The sequence below is a fragment of the Acipenser ruthenus genome, chromosome 32 (assembly GCF_902713425.1).
Source record: "Acipenser ruthenus chromosome 32, fAciRut3.2 maternal haplotype, whole genome shotgun sequence".
Classification (NCBI taxonomy): domain Eukaryota; kingdom Metazoa; phylum Chordata; class Actinopteri; order Acipenseriformes; family Acipenseridae; genus Acipenser; species Acipenser ruthenus.
Window position 1 is genome coordinate 2,631,632 of NC_081220.1, and position 21,850 is coordinate 2,653,481.

Below are 21,850 nucleotides of genomic sequence, written 5' to 3' on the forward strand. Positions count from 1 at the left end.
GTTCTGTCCAATCACGAATGAGCCGGTGTGTATAATAGCAGGAGAGCGGCCGCGCATTTATTGTTGTGATATTCTGAACTACAGTGAAGATGTCTGGAAGAGGAAAGACTGGCGGTAAAGCTCGTGCTAAAGCAAAGACTCGCTCCTCCAGGGCAGGACTGCAGTTCCCAGTCGGTCGTGTTCACAGGCTACTGCGGAAGGGAAACTATGCCCAGCGTGTGGGTGCTGGAGCCCCGGTCTATCTGGCAGCTGTGCTCGAGTACCTGACTGCTGAAATCCTGGAACTGGCCGGGAACGCCGCCCGGGACAACAAGAAAACCAGAATCATCCCGCGTCACCTGCAGCTCGCTGTCCGCAACGACGAGGAGCTCAACAAACTGATGGGAGGCGTCACCATCGCTCAGGGCGGAGTGCTGCCCAACATCCAGGCCGTGCTGCTGCCCAAGAAAACCGAGAAGCCAGCCAAAAAATAAATCACTCGGTCGCCGCTTTTACATCTTATAAACCCCCAAAGGCTCTTTTAAGAGCCGCCCACTTTTCTATAAAAGCGCATCGAATCGGTTTATTTTTATTATCTGAAAAATACCGAATGGTGAGAATTGAAGCAATAAATAGTTAGTTTGTATTTGTGTGCGGCAGTGCAGCGCTGCCATGTCTGTTTGGAGCGATATCAAACACACGCCTCGCCTCAGCGCGTGTAGCTCACGTTCCCACATTAATGCCACGTTCTTTACAAAGAGACAATCTGATACAATATCAATTGACTGCTTTACTTTGTTTTCGATCGAGCTACCTTGAAACATGCTTCCAGTTTGAAATCCACCCCCTCCCGTGTTTGTGTTTTATTGCGGGGATATACACCCACTCTTGGGTCCAGAAAACTGTCCAATCAGGAAATTGTATTTTCCGTGTTTTGTTTTTTGTTTGTTTGTTTGAAGTCTGATTATAGTTTTTGAATTGGGTTATTTTCTTTAGTGTTAAGGGTACATGCTTGGTTTATGTATTTTCTCTCGCCATCAATAAGTATTGCTTGCCTATTGAGCGTTTCTCTGTTACAATTTTAAACACAGACTGCTTAATCTGAATGGAATGCATTTCTTATACTGGGGATAAGCAATTATGTCCTGAATGACTATACTGTATTTATATAAAAAAAAGAGGCGCCAACAGCTCAGAAACAATGACTGCTTAACAGAATGTGCTTGCGCAGAATTCAAATGTTCCAATCAATCATTTAGAATCTGGAATATAGCCAATGAGGAACAGAGACCCGCCCTTCGGATCTCATAGCCTATCAGAGCAGCTCAGTTCCTATATAGTCTCTGGTATCGGCTGCTTGTATCATTTACAGTTTTATTTATACTGTGTAATAGAGTTTGAAAATGGCAAGAACCAAGCAGACCGCGCGTAAGTCCACCGGTGGAAAGGCGCCCAGGAAACAGCTCGCTACCAAGGCTGCTCGAAAGAGCGCCCCTGCTACCGGCGGCGTGAAGAAACCTCACCGTTACAGACCTGGCACTGTGGCTCTGAGGGAGATCCGCCGCTATCAGAAATCCACCGAGCTGCTGATCCGCAAACTGCCCTTCCAGCGGCTCGTCCGAGAAATCGCTCAGGATTTCAAGACCGACCTGCGCTTCCAGAGCTCCGCTGTGATGGCGCTGCAGGAGGCTAGCGAGGCTTACCTGGTCGGGCTCTTTGAGGACACCAACCTGTGTGCCATTCACGCCAAGAGAGTTACCATCATGCCCAAAGACATCCAGCTGGCCCGCCGAATCCGAGGGGAACGCGCTTAAACTGCAAAACCCTTAAAATACAGCGAAACTCAAAGGCTCTTCTAAGAGCCACCCACTTCTCTGAAAGTGTTATATTCCAATTTTAAATAAACAGCTGTAGTTTACACGGTAAGTGTTATATGTGTAAGTCTCGCAATTGGAACATGTTCACATTATATTATGAGTGCTTTTCGCTTTTCCTTCCCAACGCTGTGTTTCTTTTAAACCATCAAATCTATCTAGATTGAAAGAGAGGCTACATTTTAGGCCAAAATAAAAATCTGATGTCAGATATAAAAGAAACGACGTTAATATCCTTAATCACTTTCATTGTCATTGTATTTAATTACGTGCTGAAACATCACAGAAATGCCTCGTTTATTATCGGCGGAATTTCGGGAGGTGAACCGGCTCGGACTCGCTCAGCTTGTTCGGTGTGTAACAGGAACAGCTTCGAGTCTTTTCTCAGAATCAGTTTGTTCTGTTTCTGTTCTAGCATCTTGGCTGACAGCGATGTGGGGATGGTGGGGTTTGTGCTTGGTGATGTTTTTTCAGTTGACAAGTTCAAACCAGTATTTAGATCATATGTAAAATAACAACATTAATAAAATTGAGTCAAAAACATAAAAACAATCTCGCTGTACAGTACAGACCATCGTAAATCGAGTCTGTTTACTGTAGTTTGCCAGTATTGCAGATACAGTTGTCATTGATCTAATGTATAATGTGCACAATGTGATAGATTTTAATTGTAAGTCGCCCTGGTTAAGGGCGTCTGCTAAGAAATAATAATAAAAATAAAAGTATTGAACAATGTGACGTTTCCAAATCTAACACGAAATACTGTACAACTGCATTATGGCTTTTGATAGACTTTTACGATATCATTTCGTAGTTTATTTGATTACATGTCAAATAAAAGATCTAGATGAGGTGATTAATTATTTTAAAGGTGTTTCAATCATAGAATTCGAGATAATGCAACACCTTTGTCCACAGCTGTACCTGCGGGGCGCCGGCATGTTTCACAGTCTTGGACTGCTCGCCGAGGAGAGCGGGCTGTTCCACCGAGAAAGCGGAACACGTTCCACGGCAGCACATTCCACACATCGCCCTGTGTTTACAAGGACAATCTGCTCTTTTAGAAAGATGTTTTGGCTCTGAAAAGAGCCTTTGGGTTCACTGTCGCATCGTCGCTTTAACTGATCACTTCTTTTTAGGAGCCGCCTTCTTCGCTGCGGGTTTAGCTGCCTTGGTCACCTTTTTAGGTTTAGGCGCGGCCTTCGCTTTCTTCGGGCTCTTCTTCACGACCTTTTTAGGCTTGGCAGCCGCTTTCTTCGGGCTCTTGGGCGCCTTCTTTACAGCTTTCGGTTTCTTCGCTTTCGTAGGAATCTTCTTGGGTGTCGCTGCTTTCTTTGCCGAAACCTTTTTTGTTGTTTTCTTGACAACCGCTTTCTTTGCCGCTGGTTTCTTGGGAGCTGCCTTCTTCTTGGCCGCCTTCTCCTTGGCTTCAGCTGCTTTTTTGTTGAGCTTGAAGGAGCCCGAGGCGCCGGTGCCCTTGGTCTGTAGCAGGGTCTCCTTGGTCACCAGGCTCTTGAGGGCTCTATTGACGTGGGAGTTGTTCTTCTCCACATCGTAGCCGCCGGCCTGCAGGATCTTCTTGAGCGCCGCCACAGACAGCCCGCTGCGCTCCTTGGAGGCAGACACAGCCTTGACGATGAGCTCTGACACGCTGGGACCCGATTTCTTGGGCTTTGCCGCGGTCTTCTTCTTGGGAGCTTTAGCCGGAGCAGGAGCGGCTGGTGCTGGAGCAGTTTCTGCCATGTCTAATATTTCAACACGAAAAAAATCAAAAGCAATGCTGAACTGTTCTGCGTGTCACAGAATGCGAGCAGAAAGGCGGAGAGTGGAACTTATCCACACGATGAGAACCGTGTAGACTCAACTGACCCGCAGGCACAGATTCATTATGAAAACGTCCGGTCTTGTGTTTTCACGCTGCACAAAATATACAATTTGACAGTGAAATTGGAACAAATATACACAAACAACCGGGGGTATCAAAACAGAAGGGTTGTGTTTACAAAATGACGTATTCTTTAACCAGGATCTTTACTGCATTTTTAATTGAGGTGACCAAAACTGCACTATCATCCAGCGAAACCAAACTGCTCGCTCTGTACTTCGCTAGATTTTTTTGAATATAAGATGACAATTGTATTATTTAAAGTAACTGTATGATTGGTTTCACAAACGAGAAAGCTAGTCAAACACAACTTAAGTTTGAAGCGTGAAGTTTGTAAAACTGGACATTTAATCACCTTTATGTGCGGTGCGGTTAACACACTGCAGCACGTTCTGCCGGATCATCCCCTTGTAATCGATTGGGAGAATTACTTTGTTGAATTGTATTTCTCTTCACCCCTGACCCACACTTGTTGCAACAATGTAAGTACCCTGGCATCAGCACAGCATTCTCTGAGTAGTTTAAATATTTCATTACTAGTGTATTTCATAGGCAATGCCACCTCTGCCTCCTGGTGAGGAAAAAAGGTTATTTTTTCCACTGTGTGTTTGCCTCTGCAGAAATACAACTGCAATACGCAGGGAAATACATAACCATTATGTTGGAAAACAATGTGTAAAAACTTATTTGGAATCAGGTTAAAGGACATTTCCATAAATACATTCACATTCGCGTTGTTAATCAGCAACACTATGCAGGGAATGCGAGTCAGCAGTTTGGTGGTTAACACGCGCTCACAGACACGGCTCAGTGGTGGGCGGGTCTAATGTGTGCGCGCTCTTCTTTGCTGGCTTCTTTTTCAATCAGGTCCGGTCTGCGTGTATGTAATAGAGCCTCAGCCCTCGTTTCAAGTATTGTGTTATTTTCATAATACGGATCTCCAATATGTCTGGAAGAGGCAAAGGTGGTAAAGGACTCGGGAAAGGAGGCGCCAAGCGGCATCGCAAAGTGCTCCGTGATAACATCCAGGGCATCACCAAGCCCGCTATCCGCCGCCTGGCTCGCCGCGGAGGAGTGAAGCGAATCTCCGGGCTGATCTATGAAGAGACCCGCGGGGTGTTGAAGGTTTTCCTGGAGAATGTGATCCGGGATGCCGTCACCTACACTGAGCACGCCAAGAGAAAGACCGTCACCGCTATGGATGTGGTGTACGCTCTGAAGCGCCAGGGTCGCACTCTGTACGGATTCGGGGGTTAAAGATTTGGACACAAGGACACGAACACAAAGGCTCTTTTAAGAGCCGCCCACCTTTTCATTTAAAGAGTTTTCAATTCTGAAACAAGATAAATTTAGTACACCACTAAAATCTTCAAAAGATTAAATCACATTTTTCAGAATGTTGTATATTGTGTTTTCTTTGTTGTTTTAAAATGGCTATTTAGACCTATTTCACGCGGTGTAACGAGAGTATTTTAGGTTTAAACTAAAGTGTTGGATTTTTAACTACACAATTCCAGAAAAAAATAAAATTAAAATAAGCATTTCAGTGAATAAATCAATAAAATCAATTAATTGAATGAATTGTATTTTAAAAAGTGAACATTTTCAGTAATAATGAGAAAATACGAGCTCGGTTTTATCCGATTCCCTGCAGAATTAAAGTCAGACAAGAAAAAAAAAACTTAAAAAAAGACTTATCTAATTTTATTTTCAGTACATTTTGTAATCAGTATAATAAATTAAAAGCAGCAGATCCTGATTCAGCTTTGAGCTCCACGATGTCGTCTTTTCTGTATTTGAGTTGAAGTTTCGCAATTCAAGCTGCTGTGAAACAATCTGTAGTCTGGAATGAGGAAGAAATCAAAGAGCATCAGCATTGATCGTGTGTTTCTACATTTAACGTGTTTAATGAGCACAAAAAGTGACTTGGGTTTGATTATTTATATTTCTATATTTAAGACGCATCGGGTGTGGATTTCAGTATTGCTGTATACTGAGTTCTTCATGTATTTAATAAATGAAAAACAAAAGACCTAAACTAACCGCTCAAGAAAAAAGGCGCCGAATTCAAACCTGAACTCGAGAGAGAGAAAAAAAAGATCTCAGCTCGCGGCAAAGTCACCACCCCCTCTGTTGCGTTTCCAGTGAACAACCAATCACATCGAAGTACTCCGTCACCCGGGAGCGTTGCTAGGTTACCAGATCAACATTCTCACTCTAAAGGGTTGTTCAGTAATAATTTGCATACAGGCTGTATAAATACTGGGGCTCTGGGGCTGGTTACTCATTCATCTTTGAAAAAGCATCAGAGAAGGAAAATGCCAGAACCGAAAGCTGCACCCGCGCCGAAGAAAGGCTCCAAGAAGGCTGTTGCCAAGACCCAGCCTAAGGGAGGGAAGAAGCGCAGAAAGACCAGGAAGGAGAGCTACGCGATCTACGTGTACAAAGTGCTGAAGCAGGTCCACCCCGACACCGGCATCTCTTCCAAGGCGATGGGCATCATGAACTCGTTCGTCAACGACATTTTCGAGCGCATCGCCGGCGAGTCGTCCCGCCTGGCTCACTACAACAAGCGCTCCACCATCACTTCCCGGGAGATCCAGACAGCCGTGCGCCTCCTGCTGCCCGGAGAGCTGGCCAAGCACGCCGTGTCTGAGGGCACCAAGGCCGTCACCAAGTACACCAGCTCCAAGTAAACCGAGACCGCCCCCGCTCCGTCTTTACAACACAAAGGCTCTTCTGAGAGCCACCCAAATACCGCAAAAAGAGTACAATTCTCATTTCAGTTCTCCGCACATTTTAAAATGGAAATGTTTAAGGTAAGGAGACTTACGTATTTATTTGGGAATACATTTAGTTTTAGTTTCATAAACTTAAATGTTTATCGGGTTTTATGAATTTATTTTTCTTGTAAAAATCGATTCGAATCTTAATTTCGGCGGGAAAAATTGAATATGGATTTTTTCGACAAAACTGCGAATATTACAAGAAACATTACATTTGAGTTATAATAAGCGTTCTTAATTATTGAACAATATGTTTTTGTTGGTATCTCATTTATTTCATGTATATCGCTGCCTCCACTGGCATGCATTCTGTTGTACTTTGCAATTCAAAGGTTTGGTTGTGCATTGTTCTAAATCGAGAGTAGAACCGAGGCCAGTTTGAATTTCAGTGTTTACATTCATATATTATGTTTGTTTTTTTATTAATCCAGTGAAATACACTGCCCAACTCTCAGTGTGTTCATAAACCTTGATTTAAAAAAAATAACTGATTGACAATGTTAGTTGTCCAGTTTGTTTACATGCTCTCCATTTGCAAGCAGCAGCGCTTGCTGGAGCATCTTGAGAAACGCAGCCGTCTGTTTAAGTGAGATAGAGAGATCTCAATGACACGACACGTGATCTTCGTTCTGTTTGCACCAAGATCACCTCGAACAACGAAATGGACCTGGATCAATATGGAGATGGAGAGATTCGCCTGTAACAGAACTCCCATAGGCTATACTGCAGAACGTGTCTATTGCCATTGTGCTTTTTCTTTCTCCACTAGATGGCACTCTTCTCTCATTTGTAACGTCTTTATCTTTGGTTCATTAATAAAGAAACGGATGCCACTCTTCCTTGTAAGTGGGGATAAGCACAGGTTATTTTCAAATGTAATGTTTTTATTTAAGCTCATCTAGTCCTGCGTAGTGCAAATCACATTACTATATTTTTTATATTAGTCAAGGCCTATTTAAACTGTTCTTAAATTGTTTTAACATTAGCATTGATCAATTTGAAATTTGCTTATTGATTTAAACAACGGAGCAATTGTAGGCTTGATGGTTCCTTTTTAACTGCGTTTCTACCAGTATGAGATACGCACTCAAAATGTGTCCCCTTCCTTCAACAACCCCCGACTGAAGATTGGAGTGTCATCACTAGAGCGAGCAGGTGCCCGAAAACAACACTCATTGTCAGCTCGGTGCTGAGAAGAAAACACTCCCACTCCTCCTGGTGGATACCGAGACCAATCCCTTCAAAACATGTTTCACTAGAAATGATCCTTGCAAATATAGTCTTAACTTTTCTTGGCAGACCGTCACCCCCAGCTGGCAAGCTCTACTTCATATGATACAATGACTGGGCAACAACGAGGTGTTCCATTAACAATACAAACTAGCTTGAGACAGCCAAGCATACCTTAAGTGTGTCATGTGATACAAAAGCAAGTTTGGGCATTTTTGCATTGCCAATAAAAAAAAAAAACAACTATGAGACAATCTGAATTCATATCAAGCTGCGATGTAGCCTATGAGAACCAATGGCCCAATTCGAGGGGAATTAGCTCAAATGGTAGAGCGCTCGCTTAGCATGCGAGAAGTAGCGGGATCGATGCCCGCATTCTCCAAATAGTTTTAATGTATCTGTGTATTTAGTCCCAACGCATTATGGAGATAAATACAAATTGTGACAATTCTTTTTAACAGAGTCGCCCGCCCTACATGTGTATTTTAAAGCAAAGTCTCCTAATTTGTAATATTCCCCAGACTGAAAAACTGCAGTGCGCCCTCCATCGTATGCCTTCCGAGAAGCACAAAGGGAGATTTTTTTTTTTAGCAATTGAAGAGTTTGTGTTAATTGAGAATAAATATAAATGGTTTGAAGTTTGCTTTCATTTGTAACGTGTTTGTAATGAAATATATTTTTGTGGTTCCTTTACCAATCATTGTTCTGTATACTAGCTATTGTTGCATGTCCATGATTTTGCTACTTACCTTCCTATATGGTCTAGCGGTTAGGATTCCTGGTTTTCACCCAGGCGGCCCGGGTTCGACTCCCGGTATGGGAACGTCTTTGTTATTGTCATTTTGTTACAGAACTAATGTTTGTAATGTGTTTTCATTATGATAATAAAGCTACAGTTACTTGAAATTATATATATACACAGAATGATACAAATGTATTTGACTCTATTCACATCCCCTTACATTTTAAATCCTCCATCGGTTGGGTGCCTCTCAACTCAGATTAAGGTTCCAGATGGATGAGACCGGTCATTTTTAAACACATGTAATTTGATTTTTGTATTGGTTTTATTTGTATTGAGGCAGGGAGGCAGCAGTTGTTTCTAAGCGACAATGAATCTGGAATAACATTCTTTGGGTTCGTGTCATACGACTTTGTCTCATCAAAGCTGTTTCTGGTGACGTTCAGTGGATTATATTTGGAATCTTTGGTTCTGTCGTTTTTTTTCTCAAATAAGATGACAAATTAATAGCTCAGTTGGTTACAGTGAAAGAAAAGAGCACCAGTCAGCCCGGCTAGCTCAGTCGGTAAAGCATGAGACTCTTAATCTCAGGGTCGTGGGTTCGAGTCCACGGTGGGCATCCTTTTTAAATACAAATTGAAGATGTTTCTTCGAGACAACGGAGCAATGTCTGATTCTGTTCACATTGTATACAGTATTGCAACAAAATTCCTTATTGGTCACTGTCATATAGCAATTGCTATTGTAAAATGTATGCATCGTTTATAGCTATAACGATATTGAAATAAATAATCTTACTTTTTTGGGTTGTCTTCAATCCGTTTCTTTTTTTACACTTGTCATTACATCTTTCATGGAGCAACAGTTGGTATGTGCGTAATAAACCCAATCGGGCCTTGATACAATAGACAACCCTAGTCTGTGCTGAAATAAATAATGCAGATTTTTACTGTAATGGCCGAGTTGTCTAAGGCGTCAGACTCAAGAACTCTGTGTTTCCAAAGAATTGTGTGTTCTGATATCCAAATGGAGATGTGGGTTTAAATCCCACTCTGACAGTTTGATTTTTACTTATTTTTAAAAGCAATAAATGTGTTCATTTTACTATAAAAGATTGTTTCAAGGAAATCAACAGCTGATACCAAACTCTTGTCAGCACTCAATACCATTTTAGAAGTTGATTTGCTATTTGTTTGGTTTCCACACTGTTTAGCTGTTCTTTTCCCACCCAGCTGTTATATTAATCAGGCAGGCTATTTCCGCGGCCAGCACGAAGCGCCAGCAAACAGAAGAGCCTCAACAAAAGAGCCGGGAGTCTAGCTGTGGGAGTCCAGCGAGGGGAGGCCTGCCTCGAGACGCTGTTCGAATAGATCCTAACCTAACAGCGCACTGGAAGATGCCATCTACTAGTCAGGTCTGTACCCTCCACCGCACTGCTCCCACTGTGCCTATTTGTCTTACCTGTCCTGCTATGACTGTCTCTCACATCCCTGTTCTGTCCTCTCGTCCTCGTCCTCGTCCTCTGCCCTCTCTCCGCTGCTGCTCCTCCAACCCCTCTAACCTCATCCCTCTGCCTCTCCCCTCCTCCCGCACACTCTCTGGTGCACTCTGGAACTGTCACTCTTCTGCTAACAAAGCTGATTTCATCTCTGCCTTTGCCTCCCACCTCTCTCTCGATTTCCTTGCTCTCACTGAAACCTGGCTGTCCCCTGATAACACTGTAACTCCTGCTGCCCTGTCCTCTCTCTACGTCCTGTCCCATACCCCGCGTCTCACTGGACAGGGAGGTGGGACTGGTATTCTCCTCTCACCCTCCTTACTCTTTTCGGTCCACTCCGACCTCTCCTCACTTGCCTTCAAACAAGCCACTATCACTCCCCTCCTCAAAAAACACCCTCGACCCCACCTCCCTCCAGAGCTACCATCCTGTCTCCCTCCTACCCTTCCTCTCCAAAACCCTCGAGCGGGCTGTACACCGCCAGCTCTCTGCTTTTCTGTCCAGCCACTCTCTGCTCGACCCTCTCCAATCTGGCTTCCGCTCTGCTCACTCCACTGAAACCGCCCTCCTGTCTGTCACCAACTCACTAAACTCTGCCCGAGCTGCCTCTCTGTCCTCTGTCCTAATTCTCCTCGACCTCTCTCCTGCCTTTGACACTGTCGATCACTCAATTCTACTATCCTCTCTCTCTGACCTGGGAATCTCTGGCACTGTTCTGGCCTGGTTCTCCACTAACTCTCCAACTGCACTTACCAAGTAACCTGACGTGGAGCAACTTCCACACCTCGCCCTCTCACAACAGGAGTCCCCCAAGGGTCAGTCTTGGGTCCTCTCCTTTTCTCTCTCTACACCTGCTCCCTGGGCCCCCTCATCGCATCCTATGGTTTCTCACACCATTTCTCTGCTGATGATGCTCAGATTCTCTCTAAATCTGACCTCCTTTTCTTTCCCTCCTCCTCCTCCTCTGATCTCTCTATCTCCATTCCTCTGGAATCTACCACACTCTCTCCCTCCTCCTCAGCTAAGAAACTCGGAGTCACCCTGGACCCCTGCCTCTCTTATTCCCAGCACATCTCCAATCAGGCACTCACTTGCCGATTCTTCCTGAGCAACATATGAAGAATCCGACCCTTCCTCACCAACTACGCTACCCATCTCCTGGTCCAGGCCCTGGTACTCTCCCACCTAGACAACTTCAACTCCCTCCTGGCTGGCCTCCCTGCGTCCGCCACCTGTCCACTCCAGCTCATCCAAAACTCCGCTGCTCGCCTGGTGTTCTCTCTGCCTCGCTTCTCCTACGCAACCCCACTGGCTCCCGATCACCGCTCGCATCCATTTCAAGACTCTTGTACTAGCCTACAGATGCCTTGACCAGACTGCACCCAGCTACCTCCAGACTCTCATCTCTCCCTACACCCCCCAGTCGACCTCTCCGCTCCTCCTGCACTAGAGGACTGGCTCTACCTCCTCTACGCTTCCCTGCCTCCAGAGCCCGCTCCTTCTCCACCCTCGCCCCGCAGTGGTGGAATGACCTTCCTACAGATGTCAGGACTGCCCAGTCCCTGACCACCTTCCGGCGCCTCCTCAAGACTCACCTCTTCAGACAGCACCTGTAGAACTCCTCTGTTTTTCCCTCTGGACACTTATCACTCTTCCTTAAATGCGCTTTACTTGCTCTTATCTGCCCCCTATTTTACTGCATCTAATCCTGTACTTTAGAGTACTGTAATCTGTCAAGTGTTATTTAACCTGTAGTATTTTGTATTTAATCATATCCTGATGTAACTATCACTGACACTGTTATCTGCTCCGTTATTGAATTGTATTTTGTCATACTTGTACTTGCTAGAACCAAAGTCATTGTATTTATCTTGCTCTTAATTGTATTAATACTGTACTGTGATTCCTGAAATGTATTTTGGTTTACGACTATAAGTCACCCTGGATGCAGCAGCAAAGGTCATTCAAAATGATCTAGACAGCATTCAGAATTGGACAGACACATGGCAAATGACATTTAATAGAGAAGAGTGTAAGGTACTGCACACAGGCAATACATTTCTCCCCCCCTTCCTTTCTATATTGATTAATTGTATGCTCTAGTTTTTTGTTTTTTTTAACGTCACTGAGTCCCTTGTTCCTGTGCAACTACAATGTAGAAACATATAGAGAATGTATGGGATAATAAACATCACTGCTGTTTATTTATTTATAATACTGGACCCTGTCTTAATACTGTATTACATTCTGAATATGAATATAGCTGAATTATTAATTGTAGATAATACTTAGAATACCAGATACATATTTAGCATTAAAAAGAGCAGTGCAGTATACTGTAATGATGCTCCAGTCAGTCTGTCCAGACTGCACCTGAACCATCTTAAAAACACGAAGCCTCCAATAAGCTAATTTGTAAAAGTTAGTAAAGAATTGCGCTAATATAACGAAGATAAATTTGAACTCCTAGCTGGAGCAACGAGAGAGGGCGAGAGGGCGGGGCAGAGAAGGAGGGGGAGACGCTGCTAGGCAACCGGCTCGTGAACATTCCACTCAGCTGAGCAGAGACCGTTAGGATTTAAAAATGCGAACGTTCCGAGCGGCGTTAGGCGCTTCGTTAAATTAACACACCGTTGCTGGCATTTTAATTTTGAAGATAACCATATTTTAAATACTCAAATAACACTGTAAAAAATACTTTACTTCAGTTCCAGACCGTTTTCCAACAAATAAAAGGAGTTACGTATTTATAATAATATGATATTAAGATATGATATTCAGACTAAACAAATGTGCTACAGTTTGGTGTATAATTTATTCATTTATTAAATGTTGTGGTAATTCTTTTCTTAATATTGTATTGTTTTCACAAAATAACATCCATACAATTATCAGTTCATCTGCTGAGTAATCAAATCACAAATATTACTCGTCAGTAATTCATACATAGACACGCTGTTGTAACTTCAATTAGTTAAAATGTAAGGCTGGATTAATGTTTAACCAAATAAATAAGTAAATACATTAATAACGACATGAAACAAAAATACGTTTTGGTAGCTCATACGTAGGCCTATTTAAATTACAAAATGCGACCTGTTTTAGAAATTGATTTATATACTACCTGCCATTTAAATCTAAATTATATTTAAAACTGTTTGAGGGGCAGACTAGCATAGATGATTTCTAAAATCCATTAATATATTAAACTATAACACCACATTAGCACTCCAAGAAACATAGAAATTGATCATTGTAAATAATTAGCTGTGAGATTATTTAGATAAATAATCAGAATTATGGATGCATGGATTTTTGATTAAATATAACCACTTGTATTTTTCTTTCATGTCGTAATTTATTTATTAATTTCATTGTAACCCCTTGCTGGTGCCACGGCTTGTCTCTGTATCAATTCACTGATATTTGAGGTTTTGTTTAGTACACACTAGCAGGTGATCTGATAATCTTATTGATGTAATTTTGTGAAAACAATAACACGTTAATACTGTGCTACAAAAAATGACTCGCCGTGTTGTAACTTGTGCGGGTGATGTCATGGGTTGTCATGGCAGCGCCGATCATCACGGGAGGGGTTATCAGTGGTTGTCAGAGAAACGCTGGAGTTCCGCTGGCTTCCGAGGTATCCAACCCGAATATCTAAATCAATACAGTGACAACAAAGGAATGTGACATATAAACCTAATGACTACATTAATGAAGCAGTAATACACGACAGGGTGTGTGTGTTATCATGAGGTAATATCACCACGCCTTGGGTGCGTTGGGAGGCACTAGACGAAGTCGAGTTCTTCAACCGCCCAGGAAGTGGTGATATATCTCACGATAACACACAGACCCTGGAGTGTATTATTGCTATTATTAAATGGGTCTAGGAGTGTGTTGTTGTTGGTAAATAAAGAAGACTTTAAACTTTATTTTAATAACTTTTATTTGTGTCACCTTCCACTGAGAGAAGTAGTTCTACAGTAACTAAAAATGGTTAGATTAACAATTAAACATTTGATTTTAAACTGTTTTGTAGAATATTTTCTTTTTCGGGACTTCGCTAATAGTTTCTTGTTTAGGCTTTGCAGATATTGAACTGGATCATTGTTTCAACGTGTATGTCTGGGTTTTGTCCAGTAGATGGAGCTGCTGTGCTGTTTTGTTTAGCAGAATGCAGTTCACGTACCGTGTTACAAACGGGACGGCACTGCACAGAGCGGTACAAACTGTGCAATTAAAATCTCCGGTAGTACTACAGACGGGCCGCCGATAGTCATCTCTGATTAACCCAACATGAATATAAATACAAACCCAGTCTGTTTCAAAGAGCACTCAGAGTGACGGCGCCAGAGAGTCTGCGAGCAGGTTTAATAATATGAATGTGCCTGCTCGAGTCTTGCATCAAACTCAGCGTCCTCTATATAATATAAACACATTACACAAGGGGTTGCCAGCGGGTGTAGTGAATTCAGTTCCAATAACTCAGCTCTCTCTCTATATTATTTATATATATATATATCCTCCTGTTTTACCAAACAGCTCAAAAGAATGGAACTTCTGGTTCGCGGATCTAAAGATTCCCCGCATCGGGTGTACCGGTTTGTTATGGAACGTGTTATATAAAATGAGTTTATCCAGTAACACACTATAAACCACAGTGAAAACAAACAAGGAGAACATGTTGCCAAGTAGTTGTTTGTTTAACCAGTAACAAAAAAAAAAAAAAAAAAAAAAAACCAACACACACCTCATTTGTACACAGTGTTAAAACTGAAAAGCTAAACTAATCCCTTACTTGGAGCTCTCACCAGGGACCACTTCCAGTAAAAGTGGTAGTAACCGCAGTGAACAAAATGAATACAAACTTGTATTCATAACAAAAAACAAGCAATCAGCCCATATAAATCTACACACTTTGATGCTAGAACATGGTTTATATATATAAAAAAAGGAGTGTTGATAATTTCACCCTAAACTGGCATACTGAAAGCAGCATGTCAAAGCAAAAAGGAAAAAAAAAAAAAAAAAAGGTTACAGTTCAATGGAGAAGGAAAGTCTTGCCCCCGGGTTCACACAGTGAATAGTCCTTGAGTAACACTCCATATTGAATGGCCTGATCAGGAAACAAGCAAAGCATTCAATGCAGTAAGAGGAGAGAATCCCATTAACATGGCCATTCTGACACACACCAATATATAATCTATGTAGAATTAGTCAAGCACCAACCAAAAAAAAATAAACATAAACACAAACCAAAACAGTCTCTACAAGCAAGATTTTTATTTATCAATACACACTTTTGGGCATTTTCCAAAAAGATACAACTCCAGCTACAAAGACAACCACTGAACACACACCCATTGCAGCTCCCAGAAGGGACCACACATTGAATTGGCCTGCAAGAGAAGAAAGAAATAGTTAGAGGAATAAAGAGATAGTTATATATTTTACTTTAACTGAAATTGTGTTCACATCAAGCATATTACCGCTTCTAGGCATAAAGTGAAGGGATCCATCTCTCTTCAGCTCAATTGGGCCAGAAGACACAAATGCCTTTACTGCACCACCATCCATCCCTTCAGCACTGCGACCTACAGGAGGAATTAGGAGGAGTCCATCAAAACAAATGGACAAAAATGCATGCAAAATGTCCCCCCTCCCCCCAACAGACAGAGCTCTTACCAAGCCTCTGTTTCCCTGGAATGCACCGTCTGCTACAGAGGCTGTCTGATGGCCGGTTTGAATCACATATCACAACACTGCAGTGGAAGTAAATCTGAAAGATAGTACACCTTGTCAAGTAAAACAAGCATCAATAGATCAGGCAGGACCATCATCCAATGAGGATTACTGAATTGAAAAACAAATATATTGCATCATAGTAAGCGTTTCTTTTAAATGTGCAATTATATGTTTTCATTCCAACTCACTAAAGATTTGAGCACAGTGACCATTTGCTGCTTGCAAAGCAATCCAAACCACACATTGTGGTACAAGATCACCATCCCAACACTCCACTTTACCTGTCCTTTCAGTGCATCCCGGCCGCTTGTGAAGGAAAACATTTTCACTTCAAACCTCTTCAGATGGGAAGGGAACAGCACTCTTGCATTGCTGGAGACTGGGTGAAAGATGGTCAAGTACTCATCTGCAGAGTTCTCACAGCTAGAAAGAGAAAGTAGGTCAGGAGCACATCAGCCACAACTCCAATTCCTAGGTTTTGTAGCAGCAATATCATATTCCAGCATCTTACCTGTCCACAACAACATCCCACTTGGGAGAGCTATTCCTGTCAGCAGAATAGGTTGCCCAGCAGTTCTCCAAAAACAATTCAGCCTGTGGATCCCTGCTGTACAGGAGCTCTACCTCAAAATACAAGGGTCTTCGCAAGTACTTCACAACAGGGTAATCCTGAGCTCCATAGAAGTCGTTGTAGGTTGAATCTGCAGAGATGCAAGGGAGAATTTTATAGGTGGAAACACACCACTAGAGCATCTATATTATTTCAATTGCCAAGTCCTACCCAATGCAAGCCGCATGATGACTGCAAGGTCCCCCAAGCCAGGCTGGACTACAGGTGCAGGATTATTCTGGTACAAGAACTGCACTACCTTGGTGTCATTGACCAGATAGTGACAGGCAACTCTCAACCTGGAAAGAGGAGATGGGGTTAGGAGAGTTTCAGCCTCAACCACAAGGATACTCAATTTGATTGCAATCCTTACCGGTAAGATGTGAACAGCACTTCATTCTCATAAGTCAGGAGGTTGTTGTCAAACTGGAAGAGAAATCACAAAGGCTCAGGTTGCAATGAACTTGTAGATTTAGTATGGAGCTGCATACCAAGTTGCAGACTAGCTAATATGGTACTCTGGATCATCCCCAGCTGTGTACTAACGTAGTACCAATTTCACAATTAAAAAAAAATTGGTAATGAATATTGCAATTTCATAATTGAACACTTTTTTGGGACCTCATGATTGTTACAGTTAGTATGATACCACAAGTCTGTCTACAGAAACTGCTAGACTAACATGGTATTGTTTTAGTAACCTCTAGGAAGGCAACAGCAGTTATTTTGGATTTGTTGCAAATACATGTTTGAATACATAGCTGGTGACTCGAGCTGCAATTGTTATCAACTCATGTATTAGTTTAGTCCCGGCCTCACCACGCGATCATCCCCAGTAAGTACGCTCCTTCCAGTTCACTGCAATTGACCCAAAAGGTCTCTAGGCAGCACATGCAATGCCATAACCAATAGTCATGTGTCACAACACCTTTCTCAACTGGACAAGCAGTTCAAAACAAAGGTGGCATCCTTCAGATGTCCACAATTCATCCAAGTAATTCAGCTGAGAGAAACACCAGTCACCATGGCTCCCCAGATTGATCCAGGGGTGTTGTGACCAACTTGTCAATATGTTGAACCTCCTCAAAATATGGTTTTAAATGTGGTCAATACTAACCCTTCTAGTTGTGCCACAGGAGTTGACATTGAAGTAGAAAACCGCATTGGTAGCATCAGACTGAAGAGGCTGGCAACTTGGATCCCTTAGAGTTAGTTGATTTGGAGACAAGCTGGGGACAGATTCCACTTTCACAGCAAGAGCTGCCATAGTGCCATTGGTGAAGCAATCTGAAACACAGCATTTGGATCCAGGTTAAGGAAACAGATTATAGCTTCAATACCACTTCATGCAGCCTTGTGCCAATCTCAAAAGCAGCTATTCTAAAGAATGCTTTGTTTGCAGGAGAGTTACCAATCATCTTTGTAGGGAAACTGCAGGACAGGGAGAAGTCAGCCACCACAACCATGGTCCCAATATCCTTCAAGGTCAAGTCAAGTCTGCTTCCGATGCCTGAAGAACTGATCACCTACAGAGACAATACATCAGGTCAGTAATGTGTTGAACCCAAAACAACTAAACACATTTTAAAGTACCATCACTTACTTCATATGTGGCATCAACTGAATTGTATGGCACAGTCATCCAGAAATTGGTAGAGTTGGCATTATACTTGTACAGGGCAAGCAGACTTCCACCAAGTTCTCTTGAGCCCACAAAAGGAATCCAGTTGCGACCCATGTTGCCATATGTTACCATGGTATAGAATGCAGCACCATCACAGTAGCCAGTTACTGTAGGTGGAACTGCAAGAGGAAGAGCAGTTGTCACGGCAATGGACTGGATTGGTTAGAAAAGGGTAGTTGTAGACCAAATAGTCAGGCACTTACTGATGTCTTTGAGAACGGCTTCGACTACAGCAGGATGAGTAAAGGGTGTATTCTCTGGCACTATATTCAGCAAGTAGGTCAGGGGCAGAATGTAGGTTCTGGTGTCTGGAGGAGTTACCTGAAAGAGCAAGGGTTTGTAGGATTAAACCTAAAGTCAGACAGCAAGCAACACGTAAAGAGGAAGCAAGTGTTTTCAAAGGGCAATTGGATGGTTGAACAGGTGGGATGTTACCTTTTGCTTCACATTGGGGTCCTCAAATGGCACCTGGAGGGTGTAGGTCTTGGATCCATTGGGAAAGACATGCTCCTGGACATTATAACCTTTTAGGTTGGCTTCTGGCACAGTTAACGTCTCTGGTCCAACTAATTTTGACCAGCTCCACATCAGGCAGGAATGTCCCCAGGGTCACATTGAACACTGTGGCTTTAGGAACAGTGTCTGAAATTAAAGCATGCAGTTAAAATGATGGATATGAAGTGGAGCACTGCAACAAATACCTTTGATTTACTGCATGTGGACAAGTTCTACATACTGTTTGTGACAACTGGTGGCCGAGGCATGAAAGGAGTGGTTATTGGATGAAGTACTGTGTACTTGGTCTTCTCAGGCCCATCTTGCCAGGTATGCTCCAGCATTGGTTCAATAGAGTAAGAGATCACATAGGTGTTGTCCAATACATGGCTCTGAAAGCACAGAAGCATCTTAGGAAGCAAGCTTTAAAATGAGAAGGATTAAGATGTTGAACTTCTACATACCTTGTAATATCCACCATCAGCTCCCACAGGAATTTTTACAGTGATTAGCTGGGGACCGACATCCAGTTTATAATCTCTACTATGAATCGTTGCAGGGTCAAGCTTGCGGCCATCAACTCCCATTTGAACATCAAGGGTAGTAATTTGTGGTGTCGGAACAAGGGGAGGTAGAACACGGGGAACATTCCATGTAATCATCTGTTCTGTGAAAGCTGTTCCATCTGACAGAAAGGAACACCAGACTTGTTATAGAAAATTCACACTTCAACCTAAAACCTAGAACAGTTCTTGAGCACCATTGCAGTCCATAAGCTTACTCACCAGTAGGACATGCAACTGCAGTGTCCACCATCATGACCATCCATCTTTGCTTATAAAAGGTGGTTGATCTTAGCACAGCCATTGGTACAGTTTGGATCTGTTGGAGGGGAGGGGGAACTTTTACTAAAACAAAAGCAAGACTGTAGTCTATTGTCAGTCTGGATATACTCTACTAGAGAACAATGAAGCCTAGACTACTTACCACCTGAGGCTGGCTTTCTGTGGAGTTGTATGCAGCTCTAACCAGAATTCGAGTTGGTGTAGTGTTTATGCCATAGCCATTTGTCATGGCCTGAGCAACAGTCATAGTTGTCTTTCTATTTGCTGGGAGATGGAACACAATTTTCCAGATGCTGTTGTCAGCAGCAGTTGCCTAGCAGAAGAAAAGCTCATTAGAATAGGGAGTTTGAACACAAAGCATCCCCAGTCTAAAGGATTGGTCATAACGGATGCCATGTTTAATAAACAGGAACTAAAACTGAAAGTTGAAAGTTTAATGACACATCACTGAAACTGTTCTAGGTTCAGCGGGCATCTAAGGGAACAGAGAAAATCCTCCAATACAACTGCGTACGAAAGCCTATGTGAAAGCATGTTGTCTGGATCCGATACAGGCAGAGTTTACAGCCATTCATTTGTACTGGACCTTAATACATCAGTGTACCAAACTTTAGGATACCTAAATTGCTCCTATGCAGCAGTCTTCAAAAAAGTAAATCAGGACACATTTATCATGAAGGATTTATAGCCCTGCACATATGAAGCCACTACCTCAGTGGTTGAAATACAAGGCTTACACCAACAATAAAGGGTTAATTTCTCCACAATCAATTTCTATCAAAGCAATCACAGAATACATGTATGCAAAGCAAATGCCTTAAATGTCACACAATTCGTATATGGCCACCCTCTTGGGAGACAGGTTAAACTTAAGGGGCCGTTCGATTTTGCTTCCTCTAGACGAGACAGTAGAGTAGACTTCAATAGGCAAGACCAAGGGGACATGAATGAAGCAAATGCAAAGTCACATGATTCTACCTCTGGGTACGCAAGGGACCAATCAGGATCATCTTGAACAAAGTTTGGCTCAATAAGTGGCACACCTCTTCTCACAGAAACCTAAAGAGAATTCACATTAGTCATGAGTGAAGCACTTCTGTAGTGACAATTAAATACCCACACAACCCAACAAGTTATACTGAACAGCATTATCACATCCTGACAGACCTTACCTCCATGTAGTTTCTTTCACACAGAATCTCCCTCTCTGCCCATGGAGAATAGCGGCATGTCATGCTCTGAACATAGGAGGAAGCTGAAGTCATAGCACTGTTTGAGAAGACACTGATTTGTACTGTCAGCTTGTAGGTCTCATCATCCTGGAAACAAAGGCTAAAGTTAGTCCCAGCATGTCACCATTAGAAACAAGTTTACAAGAAATAAAATGAGGACTCACTGTGTTCTGAGCAAAGCAGCTCACCACAGAAGCAAGGAACTTGGCATTTCCCAAGAAGTCAACGGTTAAGCTATATCCACACTGTACAGCCAGTCTTGGAGAGAGGGACACAAGCGCCCCCTTATTGTCTATGGAAAGAAATTCGGTTGGCCTTTTAAGAAACACGTACACGTGATCAAGCAAGGTAGAGATATAACAAAGTGAACACCCCCACCGCCCCGTCCCATCTACTTATTGAAATTGTCATAACTATTTATATTAGTAGAATTATACGCTCGTTCTGAACAGTAAGTTTAGAGTAAATGACTTCTATTTCTGCGCACTTGCAGTCAACAAATCTGACTAAGGTTGTAGCAGCACAGATCTGTTTAGTGTGATCAGCAACATGCTTTTAAAACTAACGCAAGAGTTTCATACCCTGCATTTGAAAAAATAAACAAAGCCTGATTGCTGCCATACAGCGCAGGAGTGCTCTGTACTGAATTTGAATTATTACATTACGAGTCAACAGGCTTTGCACATCAAAATCTTTCCATTCAAGAAAAATGATCACTCACCAATCACATTGATGCGAAAATACTTTCCAACAAACGACTTCTCCAACATCATCATCATAACACTCCCTTGACATTCTGTCCTCACCGAGCCTGCAGAAGACAACGATACTTGAAAACACACAACCGGCAAATAAACAGGAAGCTAAAAAGACAGCTCTGCTGAAGCGACCGTTATCGTACCTAGAGGGGGGTTCTGCGTCCAAACTTCAGTGACTAACACTGCTAACAGCAATGTTATTCTGCATTGGAAACAAAAACACGCAAGTGAGAAACACACAATAAAATGAACGTTTCTAAAGTAGAGAAAAGATCAACAATTACCCAAATCTAAGACAACACGGCATCATTAAATCCAAGGCAGCCCGACCGTGAACTTCTTTCACCGTTATAAAGAAACAATAATAAAAACAAAACCGTCAGTAGCTGAGTTTGGTGTTCCTTAGAGCGCAATGGGTTTATAAAGAGGTTCAGGTGCTAATGGGAGCTAATTAGCTGCAATTGATGCACGCACCTCTTTC

The 21,850-nt window shown here is 42.5% G+C and overlaps 5 protein-coding genes, 1 non-coding gene and 1 pseudogene across 6 annotated transcripts; 3 read left to right on the forward strand and 4 right to left on the reverse strand.

Moving 5' to 3' along the window:
• Positions 1 to 970, forward strand: LOC117969659 (histone H2A-like). Its single transcript, XM_034917535.2, has one exon. The coding sequence runs from the start codon at positions 90 to 92 to the stop codon at positions 471 to 473; it is 384 nt and encodes a 127-aa protein (XP_034773426.1). The 5' UTR covers positions 1 to 89; the 3' UTR covers positions 474 to 970.
• A 324-nt stretch (positions 971 to 1,294) lies between these two features.
• LOC117969660 (histone H3) lies at positions 1,295 to 1,844 on the forward strand. The gene has a single exon (XM_034917536.2). The coding sequence runs from the start codon at positions 1,383 to 1,385 to the stop codon at positions 1,791 to 1,793; it is 411 nt and encodes a 136-aa protein (XP_034773427.1). The 5' UTR covers positions 1,295 to 1,382; the 3' UTR covers positions 1,794 to 1,844.
• A 1,014-nt stretch (positions 1,845 to 2,858) lies between these two features.
• Positions 2,859 to 3,615, reverse strand: LOC117395359 (histone H1-like). Its single transcript, XM_059006151.1, has one exon. The coding sequence runs from the start codon at positions 3,594 to 3,596 to the stop codon at positions 2,979 to 2,981; it is 618 nt and encodes a 205-aa protein (XP_058862134.1). The 5' UTR covers positions 3,597 to 3,615; the 3' UTR covers positions 2,859 to 2,978.
• Positions 3,616 to 7,606: 3,991 nt separating this feature from the next.
• On the reverse strand, positions 7,607 to 7,808 carry LOC117965295 (small nucleolar RNA U3; annotated as a pseudogene).
• A 697-nt stretch (positions 7,809 to 8,505) lies between these two features.
• Positions 8,506 to 8,577, forward strand: trnak-uuu (transfer RNA lysine (anticodon UUU)). The gene has a single exon. It is a non-coding gene; the product is annotated as a tRNA-Glu (tRNA).
• A 6,691-nt stretch (positions 8,578 to 15,268) lies between these two features.
• LOC131703181 (zona pellucida sperm-binding protein 2-like) lies at positions 15,269 to 16,162 on the reverse strand. Its single transcript, XM_059006159.1, has 4 exons — positions 16,027 to 16,162; positions 15,686 to 15,779; positions 15,490 to 15,594; positions 15,269 to 15,399 (listed from the first exon to the last, which is right to left on the reverse strand). Exons 1-4 carry the CDS (start codon positions 16,066 to 16,068, stop codon positions 15,290 to 15,292), a joined length of 351 nt encoding a protein of 116 aa, XP_058862142.1. The 5' UTR covers positions 16,069 to 16,162; the 3' UTR covers positions 15,269 to 15,289.
• Positions 16,163 to 16,726: 564 nt separating this feature from the next.
• On the reverse strand, positions 16,727 to 21,744 carry LOC131703169 (uncharacterized). Its single transcript, XM_059006134.1, has 16 exons — positions 21,654 to 21,744; positions 21,513 to 21,571; positions 21,333 to 21,422; positions 20,776 to 20,903; positions 20,552 to 20,698; positions 20,358 to 20,438; positions 19,522 to 19,692; positions 19,320 to 19,416; positions 18,999 to 19,219; positions 18,776 to 18,926; positions 18,475 to 18,681; positions 18,243 to 18,360; positions 17,959 to 18,158; positions 17,767 to 17,881; positions 17,473 to 17,642; positions 16,727 to 16,781 (listed from the first exon to the last, which is right to left on the reverse strand). The coding sequence occupies exons 1-11, from the start codon at positions 21,677 to 21,679 to the stop codon at positions 18,557 to 18,559; spliced, it is 1,296 nt and encodes a 431-aa protein (XP_058862117.1). The 5' UTR covers positions 21,680 to 21,744; the 3' UTR covers positions 16,727 to 16,781; positions 17,473 to 17,642; positions 17,767 to 17,881; positions 17,959 to 18,158; positions 18,243 to 18,360; positions 18,475 to 18,556.
• Positions 21,745 to 21,850: the final 106 nt, after the last annotated feature.

Coding starts and splice junctions, on each gene's coding strand:
- LOC131703181 (XM_059006159.1), bottom strand. CDS start 16,068: ATGTTTTCCTTCACAAGCGGCCGGGATGCACTGAAAGGACAG. Junction 15,780..16,026: donor GGGATGCACTGAAAGGACAG/GTAAAGTGGAGT, acceptor ACTATCTTTCAG/ATTTACTTCCACTGCAGTGT. Junction 15,595..15,685: donor TCCAGGGAAACAGAGGCTTG/GTAAGAGCTCTG, acceptor TTCCTCCTGTAG/GTCGCAGTGCTGAAGGGATG.
- LOC131703169 (XM_059006134.1), bottom strand. CDS start 21,679: ATGATGCCGTGTTGTCTTAGATTTGG. Junction 20,699..20,775: donor GCTGCTTTGCTCAGAACACA/GTGAGTCCTCAT, acceptor CTTTGTTTCCAG/GATGATGAGACCTACAAGCT. Junction 20,439..20,551: donor GTGAAAGAAACTACATGGAG/GTAAGGTCTGTC, acceptor AATTCTCTTTAG/GTTTCTGTGAGAAGAGGTGT.
- LOC117395359 (XM_059006151.1), bottom strand. CDS start 3,596: ATGGCAGAAACTGCTCCAGCACCAGCCGCTCCTGCTCCGGCTAAAGCT.
- LOC117969660 (XM_034917536.2), top strand. CDS start 1,383: ATGGCAAGAACCAAGCAGACCGCGCGTAAGTCCACCGGTGGAAAGGCG.
- LOC117969659 (XM_034917535.2), top strand. CDS start 90: ATGTCTGGAAGAGGAAAGACTGGCGGTAAAGCTCGTGCTAAAGCAAAG.